At 39.8% G+C, this 25,064-nt stretch overlaps 1 protein-coding gene across 1 annotated transcript in view; it reads right to left on the bottom strand.

Moving 5' to 3' along the window:
- Positions 1-18,760, bottom strand: part of PSMB2 (proteasome 20S subunit beta 2) — a 34,726-nt gene extending 15,966 nt beyond the window's left edge. The window contains exons 1-3 of the mRNA XM_043877443.1: positions 18,538-18,760; positions 14,057-14,179; positions 10,950-11,020 (exon numbers count right to left, since the gene is read on the bottom strand). Coding sequence (XP_043733378.1) covers positions 10,950-11,020; positions 14,057-14,179; positions 18,538-18,628 — 285 coding nt within the window. The 5' untranslated portion in view covers positions 18,629-18,760. The remainder of the gene's footprint in view (positions 1-10,949; positions 11,021-14,056; positions 14,180-18,537) is intronic.
- Between the last annotated feature and the right edge of the window lie 6,304 nt (positions 18,761-25,064).

Genomic DNA, 25,064 nt, shown 5'->3' with positions numbered 1-25,064 from the left:
AGCTATGAGGGAAGACTGAATGAGGAGTCAGCCAACTGGAAGGTTTTATTTACACAAACACACATTCCTATGTTCACATGTAGACGACAACAGAGGAAACAATTACTACAGGACACACCGTGGCAGAGACAGTCTTCCTAGGTTGTCAGCAGAGCACAAAGAAGCTCTCGTGAGTAACAAACAAATATGGGGAAACACAGAGTTTCCCTGGAAAATTATATTTTTAAAATGACATACACCAAAAGTTAGGCATGTGTCTTTGTGAAAAATAAGGACTCGAGAGCAAATGTGGCTTTAGCGCTTTACAGTTGTGTTATAAAAGACAGTCCACTTGGCCTTGAAGTTTCAAGTGCGCCATCTGAATATGGGGACAGTCCTGCTTGCCTGATAGCTGCAAGGAATGAAAAGTACTCATCTGTGTTAAAGTTTCTGGAAGAGGGCCCAGTAAGTAATGGGGGCCTAATAAATGTCATCTGAATCTGAATTTTACAAGCAAAAAATTACATACTGTGTATATTTCAATTTTTAGCAAAATTATACTCAATAATTATGAAATTTCTGTACATTTTACCTCTCTAAAACCATCACTAACTCCAAGTTTGAGTGGTTCTTCTGTTGTGATCTCATCGTAATTAGAAGTTTAGAAATTTAATGAGTTGAAATGCAACACGGCACAGCTGCCTTATTATACCAACTAGTTAACACAGTATTTGTTTTCTACATTAATTTTACTTGCTAATCAAAAATACTGCTTTCTCCCAAATAACATCAAAATAAAATTGCTGACTGTGCAATGGTAAAACTAACAACACCATGTCTGCAACAAGGTCACTTGAATTTTTTTTTCATGAGCTAGCAGTTTCCAGGGAAAATTCTGGGTTGGACAAAAAGTTTGTTTGGGTTTTTCCATAATAGCTTACAGAAAAACTGAAATGAACTTTTTGGACAACCCAATATAAGACTCCGTATACCTTCATCGGTTCTCAAAAAATTCCAGGGCCGAAGTCATGCTCTGTACACCCCAAGGCAGATACATATTAAGTTGCATATGCTGAACATGCCCATGAGTATCTTTGTTTGGGGTTGCTGTTTTGTTTGCTACACTGCTCAGCTGTGGTGTATCAGTTCCCAACCAGGGACTGAACCTGGCACGTGGTAGTGAAAGCCCAGAATCCTAACCACTAGGCCACCAGGGAACTCCCACCCTCGAGTATTTTTGAATGTTGAGCATCTGACCTGATTCATCTCCCTGAGTTAGTAAGTAAGTCGCTGGGAAAAAACCTACTTAGGGCAACAAATAATTGTATGTTTTCAGATGCCCACAGCAACTAGAAAATCCTGGGGAAAAGACTATTTAGAAGCCCTTGTACTAGAACACAGTGCTCCCCAATAGCAGCCTAGGTCCAACACAACGGACATGAAAGCTCCTCACTGGTCTTCCTGCTTCCTTCTGTGCTGTGTTCAAGCATATCTAACTCAGGCTCCTCTGTCCATGGGATTTTTCAGGCAAGAATACTTGCCTGAGTATTACAACCCTGAGTGGGTTGCTATTTCATCCTCCAGGAGATCTTCCCAACCCAGGGGTCAAACCCGCGTCTCCTGCGTCTCCTGCACTGCAGGTGGATTCTGTACCACTGAGCCACTGCCCAAATGATCTACCGAAGAGTAGCCAATGGTCTAACCAAACCTCATCTGATCATGCTAACCCCCTCGTAGCCAACAAGCTTCCAGAGAGGCCCACTGCTTTCAGCACAAGAGCTTTTTTTATCAGTCTTCATAACATGGACTAACTCTCTAGTTTCAATCTTTTACCATTCCCCTAAAACCCTGAGCCGTATTTAACAGACTACTTTAGACTGCAGATTTTGTATATATCATGTTTAGAGTAAAAACTATATGAAGATATGTATTTCTATTTGTTTTTCCATCCGAAGAGCCCTAATTCGTATCCAGTACCCACTAGTTAAAATAGGTAAAAAATTAGGAGTAGGAGGCTCAGAGGACCATTTGTGCCTGCCCCCAACGTCATTAGAAAGTGACTGTGCCGAAGGAAATGGCACCCCACTCCAGCACTCTTGCCTGGAGAACCCCATGGACGGGGGAGCCTGGCAGGCTGCAGTCCACGGGGCTGCAGGGGTCAGACATGACTTAGCAACTAAACCACCACCACCAGCCTAGCCCTCCCTCACACTCCTCCAGGCCTGCACTTTCAGGGCTCCTTTCTGCTCCATCTTAGCCTTAATGACAGCTGGTCCTCCAACACTCAGGTTAGGCTCGGCTTACAGAGCAACTACCTGTGAGGCTACTGTGGTACTTGTCACTCTGCAGCATGGCTGTTTATTTCTCCACCGCCCCATCTGAAGGCACATACTAAGCTTTGCACATTCCTTCAGCTCCCAAGGACAGTGCAGGCTATAGATTTGCTGAATGGATGGCTAGCAGCACCTATAGAACTTCTTAGCTATATTATACTGTACAAATTAGGAGGCATCAGAAAAGGAAATGTGAAATTCTGGCCAAGTATTTCAGTTAATAAAGATTCAGATTACTTCCTCTCCCTTCCCTCTTTCTTTCCAATCTACTTCATGCTATCTGCTTTACTGTGTACACTCAAAAGTAATGGTAAATCTAAACACTTTTTTTTTTCATTTTTAGCTTTTAAAAAAATGTGTTAGGTTTTCCTACTCCTTTACTCTTCCTTTTTATGCTATTAAACTTTTTTGGTGAAATAATACACTCACATAAAAGTGCATAAAATATACACATATGGTTTAATGAATAACGTGAACATACATTTAACTACAACCAAAGTCAAGAAATAGAAGAGTCAAACTATTTCTCTCTCCAAAGGCTTCCTATTCCCCTGTGGGGGGGAATAAAGAAAATCTCACAGTTGCTTGGATCAGCCCCTGAATTCGTATCTCTGCACAATCCTGGTCCATGGCAGGTACAGAGAAGCACTAAGATGCCAGGGTACATGTGTATTTGTATCTGTGAATATGTGTGAGGGCATGCCCACACAGGCCAAGGCACTGGTTTAAAGCAATGTTAAAAGGTGGGGTAAATCTGTATTTCTAACGGTAAACACTTTGGTAAAACAGTATTCTACTGCTTACGGCTTAAACCAAATCCTAACAGGGAACTACATAATTTTCAAGATACAAGTTTCAAAACAACACAAATTAAAGGCCAACTACTTATACTGCTTCACCCCCACTGTGGACAGGAAAGATGTTTTAAGTGAAAAGTTGGCATTATGAGGTTACACAATCCCAGCCACCCAATAGGCTCATTCCACTCAGCGGAGAATAGGGGTTCTCTATGCTCACAGCAGGCATACAACAGGGTAGCACATATATGCTCTCTGAGTGAGAAAGCAACACCTTCTCACATACAACCCCCTGGAGAGAGATGGGGAAGGGGAGGGGGGAGGACTTTACACCTGCAAACTCCTAACTCTATCAGCGCTAGGACTGGGAAAAACAGCACATATTTTTAAAAAATAAAAAAAAGAAAAAAGGTTTCCTGATAAAGCTAGTAACTTTCAGAGAAGGATGTTCTTAAGTCATCCTAACTCTATCAGCGCCAGGACTGGGAAAAACAGCACATGTTTTTTAAAAAAAGAAAGAAAGAAAGAAAAAAGGTTTCTTGATAAAGCTAGTAACTTTCAGAGAAGGATGTTCTTAAGTCATTTTTTTTCCTAGGAAACTAGCAAGCACAATGATTCAACATCCAAGTCTTTGTCTCTTTAATGGACTGAGTCAAGCCCTAATGACTGTATAAATAAACTGCTTAAAAGGGCAGCTGTCAGATTTCTTATTCTTCTTGGCAGAAAAACACTATAAGCACAAAGTGTTGTCATATTAATTAAGGCATCTGAACTTCAGGGCACATCTGTCCCTGGGCCTTTGGATAATCAAAATGACCACTAAAAATAGAATGGTGCTATCTCCAGTGGGGTAGACATGAGCCACTTTCAACCCTGAGAGATTCCAGTGAGATGTGACTTGAAATGCACGTTTTGCAATACCATTGAATGTCCATCTATATGTAGCCATTAAAGTTTTTACTCTATGTTCTATTAAGGCTGGTAGACAAAAGTAATTAACAGATATAACTCTTGGCCCATAGTGAAAATCCAGCTAGCTGACTAGCTAACTGAGGTCTGGCAGGGAAGAAAACATCTCTCCAGGTCTAAAAAACCACTGACTGCACTGAAACTCCACGAGTTCCATGAGGAACGTCTTGGTAATTTTTTTTCAATTTCCCCATCACCAAGAGTGAGCCAGCGCTGTCTGTCAAGATGCCCAGGCTGCATGGCAGCAGTGTCAAAGGCTGCCATTTGCTCTGAGGCACTGCCATCTGCAGCAACACAACATTTTGTCTCCGGAAAATAAACACATCTGCCTTTGCCAGTGTCCTCCCACTGTGCCGCCCATCTGGAACAGGTGAGCTAGAAGGCAAGCCTGGGCATGGGTGAGATGGGGGCGAGCAGGGGAGATGAGGCCTCAAGGGAGAAGGCACATGGAGGAAGAAAGTAGTGCTGCGTCATGTCACATCCTGCTAACCACATTTGCCAAAAAGCTTGTGAAATTACCCTTGTTAGTGATATTTTAATCACAAGTAACAAATGGTTGGTTGTGTTTCGGGGACAAGACCTGCAAAGCCAAGGTTTTACCTGGGCCATCTGTTCACAAGATCACATGACCTCACCGACACCAATAAACAGATGATGTCTTTGTGTCAGCCACCAAAGGCACGAGGACAATACTGTCCTTTGAATAGAAGGCTCAAGGCAACAGGGTCTTTCTAGGACAGGAGCACACAATACCTGCCTACTATTAACCAGACTAAACACACTCAAATTCAGGCCAGAGTGCAGAGACAAGTCACTTCTAGAAATGACTGATACCTGAAATTCTTTCCTATATATTCTTTCCCTTTCACTTAAAAAAAATAAATTCAAGTCTAGTTATGGTCTTTTTACAAAATTAATTTGCTTTTGGCTGCACTGGGTCTTGGTTGCTGCAGCCAGGCTTTCTCTAGCTGTAGTGAGTGGGGGCTACTCTCTCACTGTGGTGCAGGGGCTTCTCACTGCCGTGGCTTCTCTGGTGGAACACGGCCTCTAGGGCTCACAGGCTTCAGGAGTCGTGGCACCTGGGCTCAATAGTTGCGGCTCGTAGGCTACAGAGTGCGGGCTTAGTAGTTGTGGTATGTGGGCTTAGCTGCCCCACATGTGAGATCTCCTCGGACCAGGAACCATATCCATGTCCCCTGCACTGGCAGGTGGACTCTTAACCACTGGACCACCAGGAAGTCCTAGTTATGGTCTTGATGTCAGAATGTTTTTTAAACTGAAGTATAGTTTTAATTTACAATCTTGGGTTTGTTTCAGATATACAGCAAAGTGACTTCAGTTATGTATATTTACTTTTTCAGATTATTTTCCATTATAGGTTATTTTAAGATATTGAATATAGTTTCCTGTTGTTCAGTCACTAAGTTGTGTCCAACTCTTACGACCCCATGGACTGCAGAATGCCAGGCTTCCCTATCCTTCACTGTCTCCCGGAGTTTGCTCAAATTCATGTCCATTGAGCTGGTGATGCCATTCAACCATCGCATCCTCTATCGCCTCCCTCTCCTCCTGCCCCCAGTTTTACCCAGCATCAGGATCTTTTCCAATGAGCCAGTGCTTCGCATCAGGTGGCCAAAGTACTGGAGCTTCAGCTTCAGTATCAGTCCTTCCAATGAATATTCAGGATTGATTTTCTTTAGGATTGACTGGTTTGATCTCCTTGCAGTCCAGCACCACGGATCAAAAGCATCCATCTTTGGCACTCAACCTTCTTTATGGTCCAGTTCTCACATCCATACATAAGTGGAAAAACCATAGCTTTGACTATACAGACCTTTGTCAGCGTAGCTTTTCTTCCAAAATCCATATTTCTTATCTCTTCTATGTAGTTTGTCTCTGCTCACCCCACACTTCTGGTTTAACCCCCACGCCTCCCCTTCTCTGGTAACCATGTGTTTGTTTTCCATGTCTGAGTCTGTTTCTGTTTTGTATATAGATTCATCTGTATTATTTTTTAGATTCCACATATAAGTGACAGAATATTTGTCTTTCTCTACCTGACTTATTTCACTTAATATGATATTCTCTATGTCCATCCCTGTTGCTGCAAATGGTATTATTTCACTCTCTTTTACCGTTGAGTAATATTCCACTGTGTATACATACCACATCTTTTTAAACCAATCATCTGTTGATGGGTACTTGGACTGTTTCCACGTCTTGGCTGTTGTAAATAGTGCTACTATGAACACTGGGGTACATGTATCTGTTCGAATTAGAGCTTTGGTCTTTTCTGGCTGTATACTCAGAAGTGGGGTTGCTGGATCATATGGCAACTTGTAATTTTTTAGGGATACTGTTTTCCATTGTGGCTGCACCAATTTGCATTCTCACTAATATGTACAAGATTTCCTTTTTCTCCAATGTTCTCCATCATTTTTTATTTGTAGACTTATTATTTTTATTTTTTGATGGTGCTGTGCAGCATGTGGGATCTTAGTTCCCTGAGTGGGTACCAAACCTGTGCCCCCTGAATTCGGAGCACAGAGTCCTAACACTGGACCGTCAGGGAAATCCCTATTATTTTTAGAGTTTTTGATGATAGCCATTCTGACTGGTGTGAGGTGATATCTCAATGCAGTTTTGATTTGCCTTTCTCATTTCTCTAATAATTAAAAGAATCCACCTGCAATGCAGGAGATTCTCATTCGATTCCTGGATCAGGAAGACCCACTGGAGAAGGGATAGGCTACCCACTCCAGTATTCTTGGGCTTTCCTCATGGCTCAACTGATAAACAATCTGCCTGCAATGTGGGAGATCTGGGTTCAATCTCTGGGCTGGGAAGATCCCTTGGAGAAAAGAATGGCTACCCACTCCAGTATTCTTGCCTGGAGAATTCCATGGACTATACAGTCCATGAGGTCACAAAGAGTCAGACATGACTGAGTGACTTTCACTTTCTAATAATTAACGATGTTGAGCATCTTTTCATGTGTCTGTTGGTCACTTGTATATCTTCTCTGGAGAAATGTGTATTTAAATCTTCTTCCCACTTTTTAAATAGTTTTTTTTTAATATTGAGTTTTATGAGCTGTTAATATATTTTGGATATTTAACCCCTTGTCAGTAACATCATTTGCAAATATTTTCTCCCATTCCATAGGTTGCCTTTTATTTTGCTGATGGTTTCCTTCACTGTGCAAAAGCTTTTATTTTGATTAGGTTCCATTTCTTTATTTTTGCTTTTATTTCTTTTGCCTTGGGAGACTGATCTAAGAAAATATTGCCATAATTTATGTCAAAGAATGTTTTGCTTATGTTCTCTTATAGGAGTTTTATGGTGTCATGTTGCATATTTGGGTCTTTAACCATTTTTGAGTTTACTTTGTGGTGTGAGAAAGTGTTCTAATTTCACTGATTTACATTTAACTGCCCAGCTTTCCCAATATCACTTGCAAAAGATTGTCTTTTCTTCATTGTATATTCTCACTTCTTTTGTTGTAAATTAACTGACCGCAAGTACGTGGGTTTATTTCTGGGCTCTTTATTCCATTCCATTGATCTATATGTCTGTTTCTGTGCCAATATCACCTTGTTTTGATTACTATAGTTTTGTAGTATTTGACATTAGATCTTTAAATCATGCTATCTGGAGCTGAAAGAAACTGTAAAAATTACCCATATGTTCTTTCTACCAAGGTTTTCATCTAGCTCACGGGAGAGTTGGTGCTATAGCTCCTGTATCAGGAATCATTCAATTACACTAGTTTTCAAACTTTATAATTTCCAATATGATAAGCCATTAGCCACAAGTGGCTATTGAGCACTTAAAATGTGACTACTGTGACTGAGGAACCAAAGTCTTTTCTTTAAAGAAACAAAAGTTTATTTCTCTTTCAAAGTTCAAGGGACTCTCACATAGGAACTGAATTTTAAATTAAATTGAAGCAAGTTTTTTTATTAAAGCATAGCTGATTTACAATATTATATCAGTTTCAGGTGTCTAGTATAGGGATTCAATATTTTTATAATTATACTCCATTTAAAGTTATAAAATAGCTACATTTCCCTGTTTTACAATATATCCTTGTTGCTTATTACTTCTTAATAAGAAGTCTGTACTTCTTAATCCCATGCCCCTATCTTGCCTCTCCTCTCTTTCCTATCCTCACTGGTAAGCAAGTTTGTTCTCTGTATCTGTAAATCTGCTTCTGTTTTGCTATATACATTTAATTTTGTTTTTTACATTTCACATAAAAATGGTAACAGAGTATTTGTCTTTGTCTGACTTTTTGCATTAAGCATAGTATGCTCTAGGTCCATCCATATTGTTGCAAATTGCAGGATTCCATTCTTGTTTATGGCTGAGTAATATCCCACTGTGTGCGTGTGTGTGCGTGTGTGTGTGTGTATAGACACCCCACATCTTTTTAATCCACTCATCTATTGATAGATAATTTTAATTATTTTAAATTTAAATAGCCATATATGACTAGTAGCTACCATGCTGGACTATGTCAATCTAGAAAAAAGCTGAGCACATAATATATGATCAGTGTTGGTTTAATTCTATTTTTGTTATTAACAGCACTCTTTACTAGCAGATTGTTGAACTAAAATAGCACAAGAAACAATCTCCCATAGGAAACTATTAAATTGCTTCTTTAACCAAACAGTAACAGCACCATAAAAGCAAGTTTATTATTTATCAAATAAATGTATTAATTAGGTATATGTGTCATACACTGTGTTAACAGCTTTGCATGATTACCTCATTTAATTTTCATAATAACTCCATGAAGTAGGTACCATTATTTTATAAGTAGGGAAATTAAGCTTAGAATTTGTTCAAAGACACAGCTAGCAAGTCAGTGGGCAAAGATTTAAACCCAGGTAGTGTAATTCCAGATACTGTGTTTAACCAACAAACTAAACTGTCTGTATCTTAAAGAACCAATTTATATAAGATTGGCAAACAGCACAGCACATAGCAAACTGGAGGTCAAACAATTTGAGCTACAGACATGAAATTATGTATGGTAACTGGCTGCCTCAAGTAAGTATCATGTGCCAAATGGTGTGACTATATAAAAATGCCAAATCTAGTGATTTTATACTTACTGGGAAGACTGAAAAACCACCATCCCCTTTCTCCTCATTAAAAAATGCCTGAAATATGAATTAGTATTTTAGAACAATCTCATTCGATTGCAAGGTGGCAGAGCAGGGATTGGATCTAGAAGCACAAGGCAGAGGTAATCAATGTTTACTACAGCCCCATGTCACTGTCTACAAGGGATATTTATTTGTTAAGACATCAAACATTTCTGCTAGGAGATTAACCGGATTCACTACATTTGCATAAAGCACACTGCCTCTCTTATCTCAATTCTAAAAGGAGCTTAACTCACTTAATGTCTGTAGCATTTAAGACAAAGTGTTTATTGTGCCCAAAGCTGGAATTCTTATTCCAATTCTGCCTGGCAAGTCAGAGGGATATTTTACACAGCAAGCCACAGTATACTCTCTACTGAATACCACAGGAACTTCTAAGAAGCAGGGAAGGTTGTATCTGATCCATTTACCTCTCTTGGGGAAGAGTAAATAAGAAAAGCCACTGATCTTTCACCCAGATTAAAACAATGTATATAAATTTATCCCCTCTACCCAATTCATCCTGTTTTTAGCTTCTCTTCAAACCTCACAATTTTTCATATTGCACAAACTCCTTGGTCGAAGCTAGCAAAGAAAGATTCTATTTACTAAGAAGTTCTCAATTCAGTATTAGACACTAGAAAATAAACTGCTTTAAAACCTGTAATATGTAACAAATCAAAACCTGTACTTGTTTTGTCATAAATCAGCTTAAATAAGTACAGATGAAAAAAAAATTATGTTCTAGAAACACTACTGAAAAACCAAGTAGCTGTCAAGGCAGAAGAGGCAAGTAATTACGGTACCATCAGTGCAGATTTTGCCTGACCTGCTGTGTGACCTGCAGCTAATCCCTTTGCCACTTTATGCTTTTCATTCTATCAGCGATAGAGAATTAACTACTATATATCTCAGCAGACTAGTGAGTAGATTAAATTATTAAGCAAAACGCTTTGGGCAAAAGTCATATGAATGTTAAATATTATGATTTACAAGCATTCATTATCCTAGCACTCCTGTGGGGTTAGGAAGCTATCACGATTTCATAGATGAGTAAACAGGCACAGGGGGTAAAGTCACATGGCAGAGCTCTATTTACTGAGTCCCTGTGGGAAGGGAATACTACACACCTTCAGCGATCATACCAACTTTCTTGGCACATCCTACACAACCTTTAATACATTCAATCCTCTTTTCCCCCTTTCTTTTTTCATTGAATCTTTAAGATGTTGCATCTTTTAACATGCTGTCAATGGAACAAAGACAGTGCTAAGATAACAACAAGGCCAGACTAAGTGAAGAGGAGTAATTCTGTGTGCACTGGCAAGAAGAGTCACAGAAAGACACGGTTACTCTCAAAATAAAATTTGTATATGATAGTATTTTAAGGTTTCATCTCCACCACCACATAATCCAACCACAGGAATTAAGACACATGGTTTGCTGTGAAAACACTGAAAATTAAAAGGCCATTGCCAGATCTTCCTGTTGGTGTACCCCCTCCAAATTCTCTGCAACTGTTGTGTTCACCCTCTGGGCTTTAATTAGCAACTATGCAGAAAGAAAAAACAAATCCCACAAGACTGAAGAATAACAAATAGCAATAGGAAGGGCTCAGGAAGGCCAAATAAGGGTAAAATACTACTTGTGAGTAATAGGAATAGAAAAGAAGCATAGATTTCTCTGTTCCTAAGGCTGCGTGCTGTATTTCTTACCCGACTCCGAAGATAGTCAGCCAGGTTTCGGCGAGTGAAATTAGCTGCTGCTGTGGGAGACAGTTCATAACCTGGTACAAGAGATACATACTTGTTGTCAACAGTTGAAAAGTGAAAGTGGAAGTTGTTGAATAGTGTCCAATTCTTTGCGACCCCATGGACTATACAGTCCATGGAATTCTCCAGGCCAGGATACTGCAATGCGGGAGACCTGGGTTTGATCCCTGGATTGGGAAGATCCCCTGGAGAAGGGAAAGACTACTGGAGTGGGTAGCCTTTGTCAACAGTTGGGCAATAGCTAGTTAGTACCAGCAGTGATTACTGGGCATAAAACAGAACTAAGGTAACTATTCTACAGTGAGACTGAATTCATCGCCCTGATTAAGCTATTCATTCAGCAACAGACTGTGGTTTCCTCTGCAGAAGGAAAGAGGTACAAATATATACAGATGTTTTATATATATATATAAAAGAAAGAGGTCTTGAGATGATAATGTTTTTAGTTTATTTTAAAAAGATACTGGGAAAGACAGGCTGGAAATTAGAATGGCCTCAGTCATACTTTATAAGGTTTTCTTTTTTTTAAGTGAAGTAATTTTATTAAGAAGTGTAATATGATTTTCAAAAGCACAAGCCACAGGGAAAAAATTGTTTCTATCGCCATCTGTAACATTTTAAAAATTGAGGCTCTCCAGCATAAAACCTCTATAAATAAAGTTGTAATGCCAAGCAAAGTACAGCCCAGAGGAATGGCATCAGATGTGCCTTAGTAACACACTCTGGACATTAACACTCCAGCATAAAACGGGGCTAGTGTCAAAAATCACAATGACCCACAGCTCAGCAGACCCACAAGAAAATGCCAGTTTGGAAAGACTGCATGTGATTACTGCCTACAACGTTTGAAATACCAGTATCACATCAGGTAAGATGCAGATTAAAATTCTAACAAATATTTATTGAACAGCTATTATGTTTCAGAGCTTACACTAGGTGCTTTCACATATATTACTGAATTTCACCCTTACAAGTCTATTAGTACATGTTAAGCTATAATGAAAACAACTCTGAACAAGCAGGAATACTTGTCAATTCTCTAACTAAACAGTGCTAAGGATTTCACAATTATCTTAAAAGGCAGAAAAGTCTGATGCCTGATCATCTGCATATAGATTTTCTTTCTTTCCCTTATTTTGGCTCAGTTATTGAGTCCCTTGGACTGAAGGAGATCCAACCAGTCCATCCTAAAGGAAATCAGTCCCAAATGTTCATTGGAAAGACTGATGTTGAAGCTGAAACTCCAATACTTTGGCCACCTGATGCGAAAAGATGACTCATTTGAAAAGACCCTGATGCTGGGAAGGATTGAGGGCAAGAGGAGAAGGGGATGACAGAGGATGAGATGGTTGGATGGCATCACTGACTCAATGGACATGAGTTTGAGTAAACTCCAGGAGTTGGTGATGGGACAGGGAGGCCTGGTGTGCTGCAGTCCATGGGGTCACAAAGAGTCAGACACAACTGAGCTACTGAACTGAACTGATTGAATTTTAAATGCACAAGCTATATTGTGTAGGGTTACATACACAAAATATAACTTAGGAGTTTTAAGGGCAATTCTAACCACATACAATTTGTGTTTTATGCGTTGACTTTAGACCCTGAGAGTTACATAACAGAAACTCTCTTGTTTATTACCCCACGCTCTCCTGGGCCAGGACAGGCAAGTATTGCTCTACCAACTGTACTTCAGAAACACTGGGACCCTTCATGGGGACCATGCAGACAACAAGTAGTCATTAAAAACTAATTATTAAAGTATTTTACACATGGCACTCTGCTCAGTGTTATGTGGCAGCCTGAATAGGAGGGGAATCTGAGGGAGAAAAGATACATGTCCATGTATTGCTGAGGCCCTTCACCGTTCACCTGAAACTATCACAATATTGTTAGTTGGTTATATCCCATTAGGAAATAAAAAGTTAAAAAAAAAAAGTATTCTAAACTTGCTTAAACCTAAATACCATGTACTTTAGGTTCCTTAACGGCAGGAACTGAGCCTTATTCATCTTTGAATTCTCTATGGTACTAGACACAAGGCTTAACATGGATGAGGCCCTCAAAAAATATTTATAGAACTGAATACATGATGCTAGGCTTGCCACCTAAAAAACTATACAAATGGATCGTATCCAGTGATTTTATACAAACAATTATATTAAAATTTCCTTAATTTATACTAGTTCTATGTATAACAGTACTATTACACTGTGCAGTAAGTAACTGGAAGAAGTTTCTTTTCTGCTGAAGCATCACTATAAACTTCCCTGGATCCAAGGGCTAGTGGCTAGTATTATTTCACAGGAAGGCTTTCCCAGTGGATAAGAGTTTATTAGCCCCAGAGAGTTCACAAAATATCTCACAAAAATTCTAATTATCTCCCTAGATAAGAACCTATCAGAGAGGCAAGGCAGAACCCTTTTATGACACAGTAAATCTCTTATAATTACACAGAGTCTGAAGTTTACAAAGCATTTTCATACATACTATTCATTAATATTATTATAGCAATACCATTTATTGTTTGTTTGACCACGCTGCACAGATTGTGGGATCTTAGTTCCCCAACAAGGAATCGAACCAATCCCCTCTACAATGAAGTACAGAATCCCAACCAGGACTGCCAGGGAATTCCCAATAATGCCATTTTAGTGATAAGGAAAGTAAAGGTTCAGAGAGGATAAGTGATTTGTCACATAAAAAAACAGTAACCAAGTTTAACTTAGGTCTTTTAGTTCTGAGATTTCATATACACTGTAGCTCAAGTCACATTCTCTAACACTTAAAAATCTCATATCATCATGCTCATTCTTCAAGGTGGGATTATTTTTATTCCCAATGTATCAGTGTTGTAATAGTTCTCTTTTCTGCTCTAGGATTTTTGTAGAAAATCCTTAGGACCAGAAGGAGGATCTAACTAAGGCTTTAAAAATAGTAAGACTCAAATAAAAATAAGAGCACATGTATAGAACTGCCAGTATAGAATATTCTCTTTCAGTACACTTTAAAGACAAGACCACCAAAGCCACATTCTAAGTATTACCCACCATTTCGCATCTTATAGAGCTGCACATTTTTCTGAATATACTCTGCAAACTGTACAGTGTCTCCAGCCTCTCCAACACACAGGAGTAAGATTTTTTCACTCATCTTAAACATCTTGTCATGATCTGCTCAAAGAAGAAACACACAGTGTTAGAAATTATCTAAGCAGAAAATTATTCTTATTACACAGCAAGTACAAACAGGTTTATCAATTACCATATTGAATTTTATGAATAACTGTTTTATGAAGACTTTGATGGGCAACTGTATCAATTACTCTCTTTCACTCTCCAGGTTAAATTCATTTGCATATTTTATCAACATCAATTTCAGGTGGAGCATATATATAAAAGCTGATAACTGAAAATAACATAAAAACATTAAGGCACTTTGAAATGCAATGAACAACAACTAAAGAAACTGAAGGAATCAAGCCAATGGCCATTATCTTTGGCTCAAGACTCCAAAACCCTGAAATGTCTCTACAAATAGGAGTGTAAATTATTAGATAAACAAAAGCATATATGAAAAGAACCAGTGCTGCAATTAAGGAACCATCTCAAGGAAGAACAAAAAATCAACTGAGAATATAAATCACCTTAAAAAGTAAAAAAAAAAAGTACACCAACTCCATTTACAAAGCAAAGAGAAAGTTACAGTGAGTGCCAAAGCAAAAATCCTAACAAATATTGCACTAAGCTATTTAAAAATACCTCAAAAATCTCAACACTCTAATCTTATCTAGCTGAACCAGACACATTCAGATTAAACAGATAAATAAATATTCAGATAGAAATTAGTGCCCAAGGAAGAAAACTCCACATTTAGTCCGTAGCTTCAGAAAAAAGCTAAATCTCCCTATCTTACTCTCACTTTCACTTTTCCTTTTTCAAATAGTGCTGAATAATCTTCGCTGGGAGACATGCTTCCTGTTTGAAAGCTTTTGAAATGTCAAAATCTCTTAACAGGATTTAAAAAACAAATGCTATAGTCAAATACTTTACAAGTATTTGAGAACTGGAGATACCAGTAATAAGGTTTCCTAGACTTTAGGGGGGAAGTGCACAGAAAATGTGCCTGCAGATAGTATCAAGCTGCCTTGAAACTCCTAGATTCAAACACTTTTATTCGTTAAAGGCTACAGGAGATTTAAAGACTATGACTTTAAAGATTTAAAGACTGTTTATGAAAGAAAAAATTCACTTATAGATAAATTATCTATGCAAAGAAAAAGAACCAAAAGAGTATTAGATGCTGCTGGCATCTGAGTTACTGTAGTTGCAGAAGTATGGGCAATTTTTATTTCTTTCATTATGCTTAAGAATATTTCCTATAATGTTTATATTTCATATGCACCATCTTTGTAAGAAAACACTACTTAATATGTTTATTGTCATAATGAGAAAAAAAGCTTCATATCTGGGGGGGGAAAGCCTGTTTACAAAGAATTTATGTTATACTTAGAAGAAATGCTAAAATTTGAAACAGTGATCTCTTCAACTGTTCAATTTTAAAATGAACTTAATTCAAGGCCAAAAAAGTGTTTTTTAAACATGCATTGTATAGTGATTGGTGAAGGGGGTATTAAAAAGAAAAAAAGAAGATGCTAACGACTCCCTAAATCATGCAGGAAACAGGCTATGTAGCTCAAGGCAATTTCTGATCCTTGAAAAAGAACATACAAGATCCACATACAGGAAACAAGTGGACAACAAAATAAGCAATGTAAGCATACAATACTTTAGACTGGAACCCAAGAGATTTTCGTAGCCTGGGTTGAGCAAGTCTAGTTGAGCTCAAGTCTGAACTTGAGCAAATTATCTGTCCTTTCTAAGCCAGTTTCCAAGTGTGTAAAATGAAGATACTGTCACCTACCCCTACCTAACTCATAGGTGGGGAAAACTGTACATGTACAACATTATCATACTCAGTGTGAGACAATGAAGTTCAGATTATACATGCTACAGGAATTCAGGGGAAAAGAAAAAGAGCAATCTGTGTGAGCTGAGATACTGTGAGAAATTTAAAAGCAATTCTATACAGGCCAGAAGATAAGAGAAATGAAATGTGGCATGTAGCCAAACTGAAATATTGCACCACTTTAACAAGCAAGCAATCTCTGGGAAACATCTTCTCTATAGTATCAAAATACCTTATAATGACAAACCAAAAAACTGGAAGCGTCACTCTCATTTTATACCAGAAGAATAATGAATCTCAAAAGGTTAATTCATTTTCAGGCTACCCTATATAGTTTCTTCATGAAATGAAAGGTAAGAAAAAGTCCTTATACAATTCCAAAGTTTCTATCATAAACATTTTTATATCTGAAAACACTACAGGGAAAATTAGAGCTAAGTACAAGCATTTTTAAAGAACTAACTCAAATTCATCTTCTATACCACAGTGATTTCTCTGAATAACATAAGGATTTACTTTTGAAACCATTAATTTAAAAGCTAACCTAATACTCACTGGTGATACTTCTTTTTATTTCTTGTGATATTTATTTCCTGGTTTTCTTAATGTCTTAGACCCCTTTATGGATTATACCAAATACACTGCATACCCTATAACACCTAAAAGTACTGTGTATGTAAGTAGGCTTAAAACACATTCTATTTTTTGAAGTGGCTTCATATATATTATTATGAAGAAACAGAACACCTATAAACGTACTGAATTTGTTACTGTTAAACTACTTCATTGAAACTCCAATACTAAAAAAAAAAAAGCAACTCCAATACTTTGGCCACCTGATGCGGAGAGCTGACTCATTTGAAAAGCCCCTGATGCCAGAAAAGATTGAGAGCACAAGGTGAAGGGGACGACAGAGGTTGAGATGGTTGGATGGCATCACTGACACAATGGGCATGGGTTTGGGTGGACTCCGGGAGTTGGTGATGGACAGGGAGGCCTGGTGTGCTGCGGTTCATGGGGTCGCAAAGAGTTGGACACGACTGAGCAACTGAACTGAACTGAAACTACTTCATGCTAAACTCACTTGCATGTCAAAGGCCTTAGTATTCAAAATAATGGACAGATATACCCTTAAAAAACGAACTGACTACTTTGGAAAACATGGTTTACAAGTAAAACTTCTACAAATATATCATGGAATTTCATAAAGTAATTTGACTTAAAGAACACAATCCACACCACAAAAGTTTAACAGTTTAATAACTTTTCTTTCCTTAAGCCAAGAATGAACTGTTACCTGCCCTCAAAGCCGTCCCTAGTCTCTACAACTAGAGATCTCTTCTTCCTCTGGAGTAGATAAAAACTATCTCTGCTTTCTCTGCACTACCTGAGAAGTTTGAATGTACTTTTCATACACAGCATCATTTTCTAGCTTGTGTTATAATTATTTGTACACATATCTGAATCCCTTATTAAACTGTAACTTCTAAGATAAGGGCCACATCTTATTTTTCTTTGCATCCCTTCAGCACCTAGCACTGTAACAGACATATAGGTGCTCCAAACCTATTTGTCAAATGAACATTAAATCATCTGGGCCAACAGATTAATACTTTTTCAAAAGTAGGATATCTATGAATCATGAAAACACATTCTTAAGATTCCGCAGACAAGCAACCAAAATCTTTTAAAAATATGGAGTCAAATTGCATAGGGCTGAACCTGGGTTCTGTCACCTGAGGCCTTAGGCAAGTTTCTTAACCTCTATGCCTCAGAACTGTCAATGTGACAGCATTCATTTCAAAAGATTCAATGAATTAATGCAAACTGCTTAAAATAACACGTATACAAGTGCTCAATATGTTTACTACCAAGTATCTGTCATAGTGTTAAACATCTGCACAAAACTTTTTCAACTCAACCCTCTCAACAAGCTTTTTAGGTTGGTGTTACTAATCTTGATTTAGAAGATGAGGAAATTTGGGCACTGCGAAATAACTTGTACAAAGTCATAAAGCAAATGACTGACGGGGGTTCCAGTTTCCTAACTCCACTAGCTACTTAAATACAAGGAAAACTAGGTAGCCAGTGCCCTGAAAAGGAAGGATCAGAGCTAAGACTCGGGAAGATATGGACAGTGGAAGGGAAACGGCAGGTTTCTAGTCCCACAATCTCTCACTCTCCCCAGGATCCCACCTTATGCTGTCACAATCTAACCTCATCAGCACCGACAACAAGAAATCTATCAGAGACTAGGGGGTCTAGGAATCCTGAAGCCGGGCTGGCGCTTAAACACTTAAACTGAGTTCCCTTAAGCAACTCTCGCCTAGTAAGCATTTAGCAAAAGCTGGAGCACAGTACTGACCCAGGAGCCCTGGGAGGAGCCAAAGTCAAGGCCCTAAGCCTGTCTGCCTGTCTCCTAATTCTAAAACTACGCAAGGGCTGACCAGGGCAGTCGAGGTTCCATGCCCCAGACCTCCCCGGTACTCACCCAACCTCCCACGAACTCCTCCCGGCTGTCCCTATACCCAGGCCCGGCCGGGCCTCCCCTGCTTCCTCTCACCATCCTTCATCTGGACAATATTGCTAGCAGCCACCCGGTCGGAGGCGACAAGGACATAGTCGGGACCCTGGATGCCGATGAGGTACTCCATGGTGGCAGGAGGCCGGGGACTGCAGGCTGAATCGAGCGCGGGGCTGGCCGGCTTCTCCGCCTCACGGGTGAGACAGCACCTCCGAGCAGAGCTCAGCGTGTCGCAGGCCCGGCGACAGTCCTGGCCACCGGCGCTCCCGGATGACGTACAACTGTCGCGAGAGTTTGGAAAGTGGGCGTGGTGTTTGGTGCGTAAAACGCTGCTCTCGGCTTCTGACCTGTTCCGGTCTCTTGCGATCCCGGCAGTACTGGCCACTTGCCTCGCGTAATGTTATGTAATACCTAGTTACTTTATTTATAATTGGGAGTTTAAAACTCGCTTGAGGAGGAAATCACGCGCTGTATATAAAGTGCCGAGCACATGCGTCTGCCCAAAGGTGTGCGTCTTTAGCTGGCAATTTCCCTTCGGTTCTCGGTTAAATATCTCCTGAAACCCCTTTTCTGCGAGCTAGATTAGAGACAAATAAACCTGAAATTTGAAAGGAGCCCTTTTTACATGTTTCATAATTGTAAAATATGACTGATTTAAAGATCTAAACATGAAGACAAATAATAAAAGGTGTTTATGTTGTTCCAACCTCAAATTATATGTAGTTGCTACCTCTGATAACAGTGATTTGAACGGAGCACCTTCACTTTTTATTTTATACACATCTATATTATTTGAATGTTTCACAGTGCTCAGGTATCACTCGTATTTTAACAGGAAAAAGTACAGCCATCCCTTTACATGTTTCAGCCATTCTGGGAAAGCTAATATATTCCATGATTAGTTTCTGATATTTGAATGGTTTCATAATTGAGTCTTCATACTAATCATACTAGCTTATTCAGAAATGGAAAACTGGTTGCAATTGTATCTCTAAACACAACTATGCAATTCTCTTGCTTCTGCAAAAATGTGTAGTCCCTACTCCCTTCTGAATGTTTCTTCCAGCTCTCTGCCCATGCAGGAACACAGAGCCTGAGGAGCTTGGGGCAGCCAATCTATCATGGGATTATGCCAGAGGCAAGCGAGGTCATTACGTTGACCGTCTCACTATGAATACAGATGCATCCATCATCCTAGAAACATCCTTTCTTAAACACCACTGGGGAAGCAGTCTCTTAAGCCTCACTCCCTTTCTGTCATTTTGTTTGTGTTCTACAATTGGGAAAATTACATAGTTATACTATACATACACAAATAACACAGAAGTGAAGTTAACTCTCTCTCCTCCTCTCACCAGAGGTAATACTTACCAGATGTCTGTATCCTTCCAGAACTTTTTTCCTTTGCATATACCAATATTTATCTGTTCATCCATTCATTCATAAAGGCTGCAGAATTCTGAATTGGAAAACCCAATTTTTAAAAAGGACCTTAAAAAGAAAGGACCCCCAAGCATCTTGTAAGCTGGCCATTCGTCCTCCTCCCCAGGAAATCCCCTCTAGCTAAGTCAAACTGGATTCTCTAACTTCTCATTATAATAGAAGAAAGTTAATTTTCAAGATATAACTTGTTCTATTTCACTAAGAATTAGGGAGAATCCCTTCTTCAGTTAATGTCTTAGAATAACTGAATGTTAGAATTAGAAAAAGCGCCTGCAGAGGTTCCAGAAATGGCGTGATGTAGTCAATTTTTCTGTCAAGAACCAGATAGTGAGTATTTTTGGCTTTATAGGCCATCAAGTATCTGCCATAACTACTCAGTGATGCCATTGTAGTGCAAAAGCAGCCATAGCAAATACATAAATCAGTGAACATGGCAATGTTCCAATAAAACTTTATTTACAAAAAAACAGGTGAAAGGGAGAGGTGGATTTGGCTCATCGAACATAGTTTGCAGACCCCAAAAGTAGTGGGAGGCCTGTGAATCAGCACCTAAGTCTGGTCCCAGCTCTACCTCTTCCAACTTGGGTGCAAAATTCATTGAGCTTCAGTTTCTTTACTTATCAAAGGGACATTCAGAAGAGAGATTTGCTTATTGTTTTTCTTGAGATGGGAAGGAGATGCAGGCTTGTTTGGCTCCATGAGTATAAGAAGTCATGTCCTGCTCCTTCATGAACTCTGGGAAGTGCAGAGTACCTAGGGAATGTGGTCATAGTACAGGGGGCTACCAGCTTTGCCAAGACTCCGAAGCTTGACACGGAGGCATCAGCTTAGCCCATACTCAAAAGACTCTGTGAGCTTAGATAGTAAGGTTGGGACCAAGACTGGAAATCAGTGGTCCACCCCTAAATATTCAGGGATATTAATATATCAGATAATGTTGATGCCCTGCCCATATCTATTTACCTACTTGTAGTGGCTGCCATACCCTAGCTTCTATAAATCTTGATGAATAACAACTCACAACTTTGCCTTTCTTCGGAGGAGTTGTCTCAACCATAAGGGAAGCATTTTTGCCTGGGAGGCTATGAATTGATTCCCACTCCCCAATCATTAACTTACTGACATAGGGATAAAAGATCAATTCCTTTAACTTAAAGTGGAACATAGTTTGTCCTCCAGAGTTTCCCTGTGGATCAGTCTAAAGCTAGACTCCAACCAAGACACATTCTTGCTTAACTTTATTCCTGCCCTTTCTGGCTTCTGTTACTCCCTTTCTCCTACTTCAGAAGCTAAAGGCAATTCTTTAGCAGGTATTCATGCTAATGGGTTTCCCTGATAGCTCAGTTGGTAAAGAATCTGCCTACAGAGCAGGAGACCCTAGTTCAGTTCCTGGGCTGGAAAGATCTGCTGGATAAAGGATAGGCTACCCCCTCCAGTATTCTTGGACTTCTCTTGTGGCTCAGCTGGTAAAGAATCCACCTGCAGTGCAGGAGACTCTGGTTCGATTCCTGGGTTGGAAAGATCCCCTGAAGGAGGGAATGGCTACCCACTCCAGTGTTCTGGCCTGGAGAATTCCATGGACTGTGTAGTCCATGGGGTCACAAAGAGTTGGACGTGACTGAGTGACTTTCACTTTCACTTCATGCTAACAAGCTGCTGGGTCTAAAGTTCTTAGGCAAGAACCTCTTACAGAACAGAAAAACAAAATTATGGAGGGATTCACATATTACATCATAGGTATACCATCTGGCCCCCAACTTCATATTTTACATCAACCAACATTGCAGGGAAATGGAACAGTTTACATCTAAGCTAGAAGAAAACAGCCTGGCTGTCTTAGGTAGTAGACTCAAGAAGTTGTTTGAACTTGTTTTCTTGGTCAGGCCTGAGAAATCTTGGGTCATATTTCTCGAGCGGCTTCAGAACTCTTTTTATGAGTTTTTGCTGAATGAAAAAGGTCCAGTGGTTAAGAATCTGCCTTCCAATGCAGGGGACATAGATTCCATCCCTGGTTGGGAACTAAAATTCTACATGCTGCGTGGCAACTAAGACAGCACACTGCAACTACTGAACCCTCACGCCCACAACAAATATCCCACGTACTGCAACTAAGACCTGATGCAGCCAAAAATAAATACTTTTTTAAAAAGTTTCCACATTATTATGAAAAGATTGACTGTTTTTTGAGGTCATGGTACCAAGCAAGAATCTGTTTTAAATCTGCCTAATCAATAAATGAGAGCTCTATACCCTTGGTAACAAATCACCAGAACAGGTTTAAACACTTTTACTCAATCAGTATTGATACATCAGTCAATAACATAATGAACATGCTTTTTTTGTAAGCGAATCACTCAGTGACAGCTCCTTATTTCTAAGTCAGCCAGTCAAGACTTGACCCATTCCAACGAACATACTTCTGAATGCCAGCCAATGAACAGATTCACCCAAGAAACCACACTTATTAAGACTATATCAACCCACTCATGCCTCTGAAAATCTACAGTCTCTGAATTCCATGCTCTCCCAAAACTCTAAGATAAACAGTCTGCTTTTCTTGGAGAAACTAAGCCTAATCAGCATGTACGTAAGTAAGCAATAAATTAAGCTTTGTATTTTTTGCTTTAGAGGCTGAGTGGTGACCTGGTGGTCTTGTCTGTTGTCACATTGAGGCTCTCTAGCTCTGAGCGGGTTCAGAATAAGAAAGTGCTTCAGCAGTGTCAGGCTACAATATAAGCAGCCTGGCTACTTGGGCCCCTTGCCCCAGCTGACTGTGTGGTACTACAAGTGTCTTTGGTAAAGAAATATGCCATATGAGACTTCTGTTAATCCGCAATGGGAGGGTTGTAGCTCAGACTTCTGATTCTAGAGGAAGGGTATACCATCTGGATAGAAGTGTCTGACCATAGGATGTTAAATGACCATGTAGTTTGAATTTCTCATTATGAGCTGAGTTCTATCTAACCTACCAGATTATAAGATGAAGTGGGCCCAGCAGTGATACATCATAAAGTGAAAGTGAGACATCTAGGATCAAGTCTGACCTAGTCCAGAGAGCACAAGTAAATTGCACAAAGAGTTTGGCAGGGATAATTGATGCTAATCATCATGAGGAGAGAGGGGTGTGCTACATAATGAGGACATAGAGGAATATACCTGGCACCCAGGTGATCTATTGGGGCATCTCTTGGTACTATTATACCCAGCTGAACTATAAGTTTAGCAACCATGGCCTGGTAAGGGTCTGGTGACCAACTGTCAAGACCAGACACCTTAGAAATGAGGGTGTGAATGTGTATCAAATTATCACATTGTACCCCTTGGACTTATTAATGCATGGTATTATATGTCACATATATCTCAATGAAGCTGAAGGGAAAAAGAAATTAGGAAGTGGGTCAACTTACCAGGTAAGCTAAAGGGGAGAGAGATCTGAAATGAGTGGCAGGGACTTCCCTGCTGGTCCAGTGGTTGAGACTCTGCCTGCCAGTGCAGGGGACATGGGTTCGATCCCTGGTCCAGGAAGATTCTACATGCCACTGGACAACTGAGTCCATGCACCACAACTTCTGAGCCCACATGTCACCACCTACCGAAGTCCACACGCCCTAGAGCCTGTGAAAAAGTGCAGTGAAGTCGCTCGGTCGTGTCTGACTCTTTGGGACCCCATGGACCATAGCCTACCAGGCTCCTCCATCCATGGGATTTTCCAGGCAAGAGTACTAGAGTGGGCTGCCATTTCCTTCTCCAGGGGATCTTCCCAACCCAGGGATCGAACCCGGGTCTCTTGCATTGCAGACAGACACCTTACCATCTGAGCCACCAGGGAAGCCTAGAACCTATATTCCAGAGCAAAAGAAGCCACTGCAATGAGAAGCCAGCACACGGTAACAGTACAGCCAAAAATAAATAAATAAATAGAATAAAAAATAAATAACAAAATGGTTAAGACTCAGAGCTTCCGTTGCAGGAGATGCAGGTTCAATCTCTGGTCCAGGAACTAAGAGATCTCTGGTCCAGCCCATAGGCTGCATGGTTTGACCAAAAAAATTTAAAAAATAAAATGAGTGGTGGTAGAGGAAGATGGTGAATGCCAATTACAGCTCATAGACAAAATGTAGCAAGAGAGGCTATAGTTCATTCCACCAAACCCTACTCCTGTAAGTTTAGAATTGGTCAGTCAGAATTGTGACCAACCAGGGTCCTGAAGAAGCTATGCCTAGACAGAGTGAATTTAATATGGGAAGGAAGTAGAGCTGACTGGGGCAAAGGGTGAACTGCAGACACTCTATCTGTGTAAACACCCACCCCCCCAAGTTATGTTGGTTGATAACAATTCACAATTGCTGTATTAGTCTGCTTGGGCTACCATACAAAAGATTACAGCCGGGGTGGCTTAAACAGTAGAAATTTATTTTCTCAGTTCTGTAGACTAGAGATCAAGGTGCCAACAAAGTTCAGTTCCTGGTGAGAGCTCTTTCCCAGGGTTACAGATGGCTGACTTGTCACTATCTCCTTACTTGGCCTTTCCTCAGAATGTGCAGAGAGAGAAAGAAAAAGACGGAGGGAGGGAGAGAGTTATATCTTCCTTTTCTCTTATAAGGCCTCTCATTCCATCATGAAGGCAAACCCTCATGACCTAATCCAATCCTAATTATCTCCCAAAGGCCCTGTCTCCAAGTATAATCATACTGGTGGTTAGGGATTCAGTATATGAATTTGGGTAGAGGACACAAACAGTCAGCCCGAAACAGCTACCTTCTTTTCTAGAGAATTATCATCCCCTCACCTGAGAGGCTGCACTCCATCTTGAGCAATACCTCATTGACACAGGGATACAAAAGATTGGTTCTTTTGCCTCAATGGGTAACTAATTCTGAGGTCCATTTTGTGCTCCAGAGCTTTCTTGTAGAACCAGTTGAGACTGCATTCTCGCCAGCTTTTTATTCTGTCCCATCCTGCTTCTCTCACACCCTCTCCAGAAATCACTCCCCAAATAAGTCACTTGAACAAGAATCCCTATCTCAGATTCTGCATCTAGGGAACCTAAGTGAAGCCTGTGTACATTACTCAGAATTTTTGTATGATCTTAGGAAGAGGGAGAGTCCCCCAAAACATTTCTG

Source organism: Cervus elaphus, chromosome 20, assembly GCF_910594005.1.
Source record: "Cervus elaphus chromosome 20, mCerEla1.1, whole genome shotgun sequence".
NCBI classification, from domain to species: Eukaryota; Metazoa; Chordata; class Mammalia; order Artiodactyla; family Cervidae; genus Cervus; species Cervus elaphus.
This window is presented reverse-complemented; position numbering and strand designations above follow the sequence as displayed.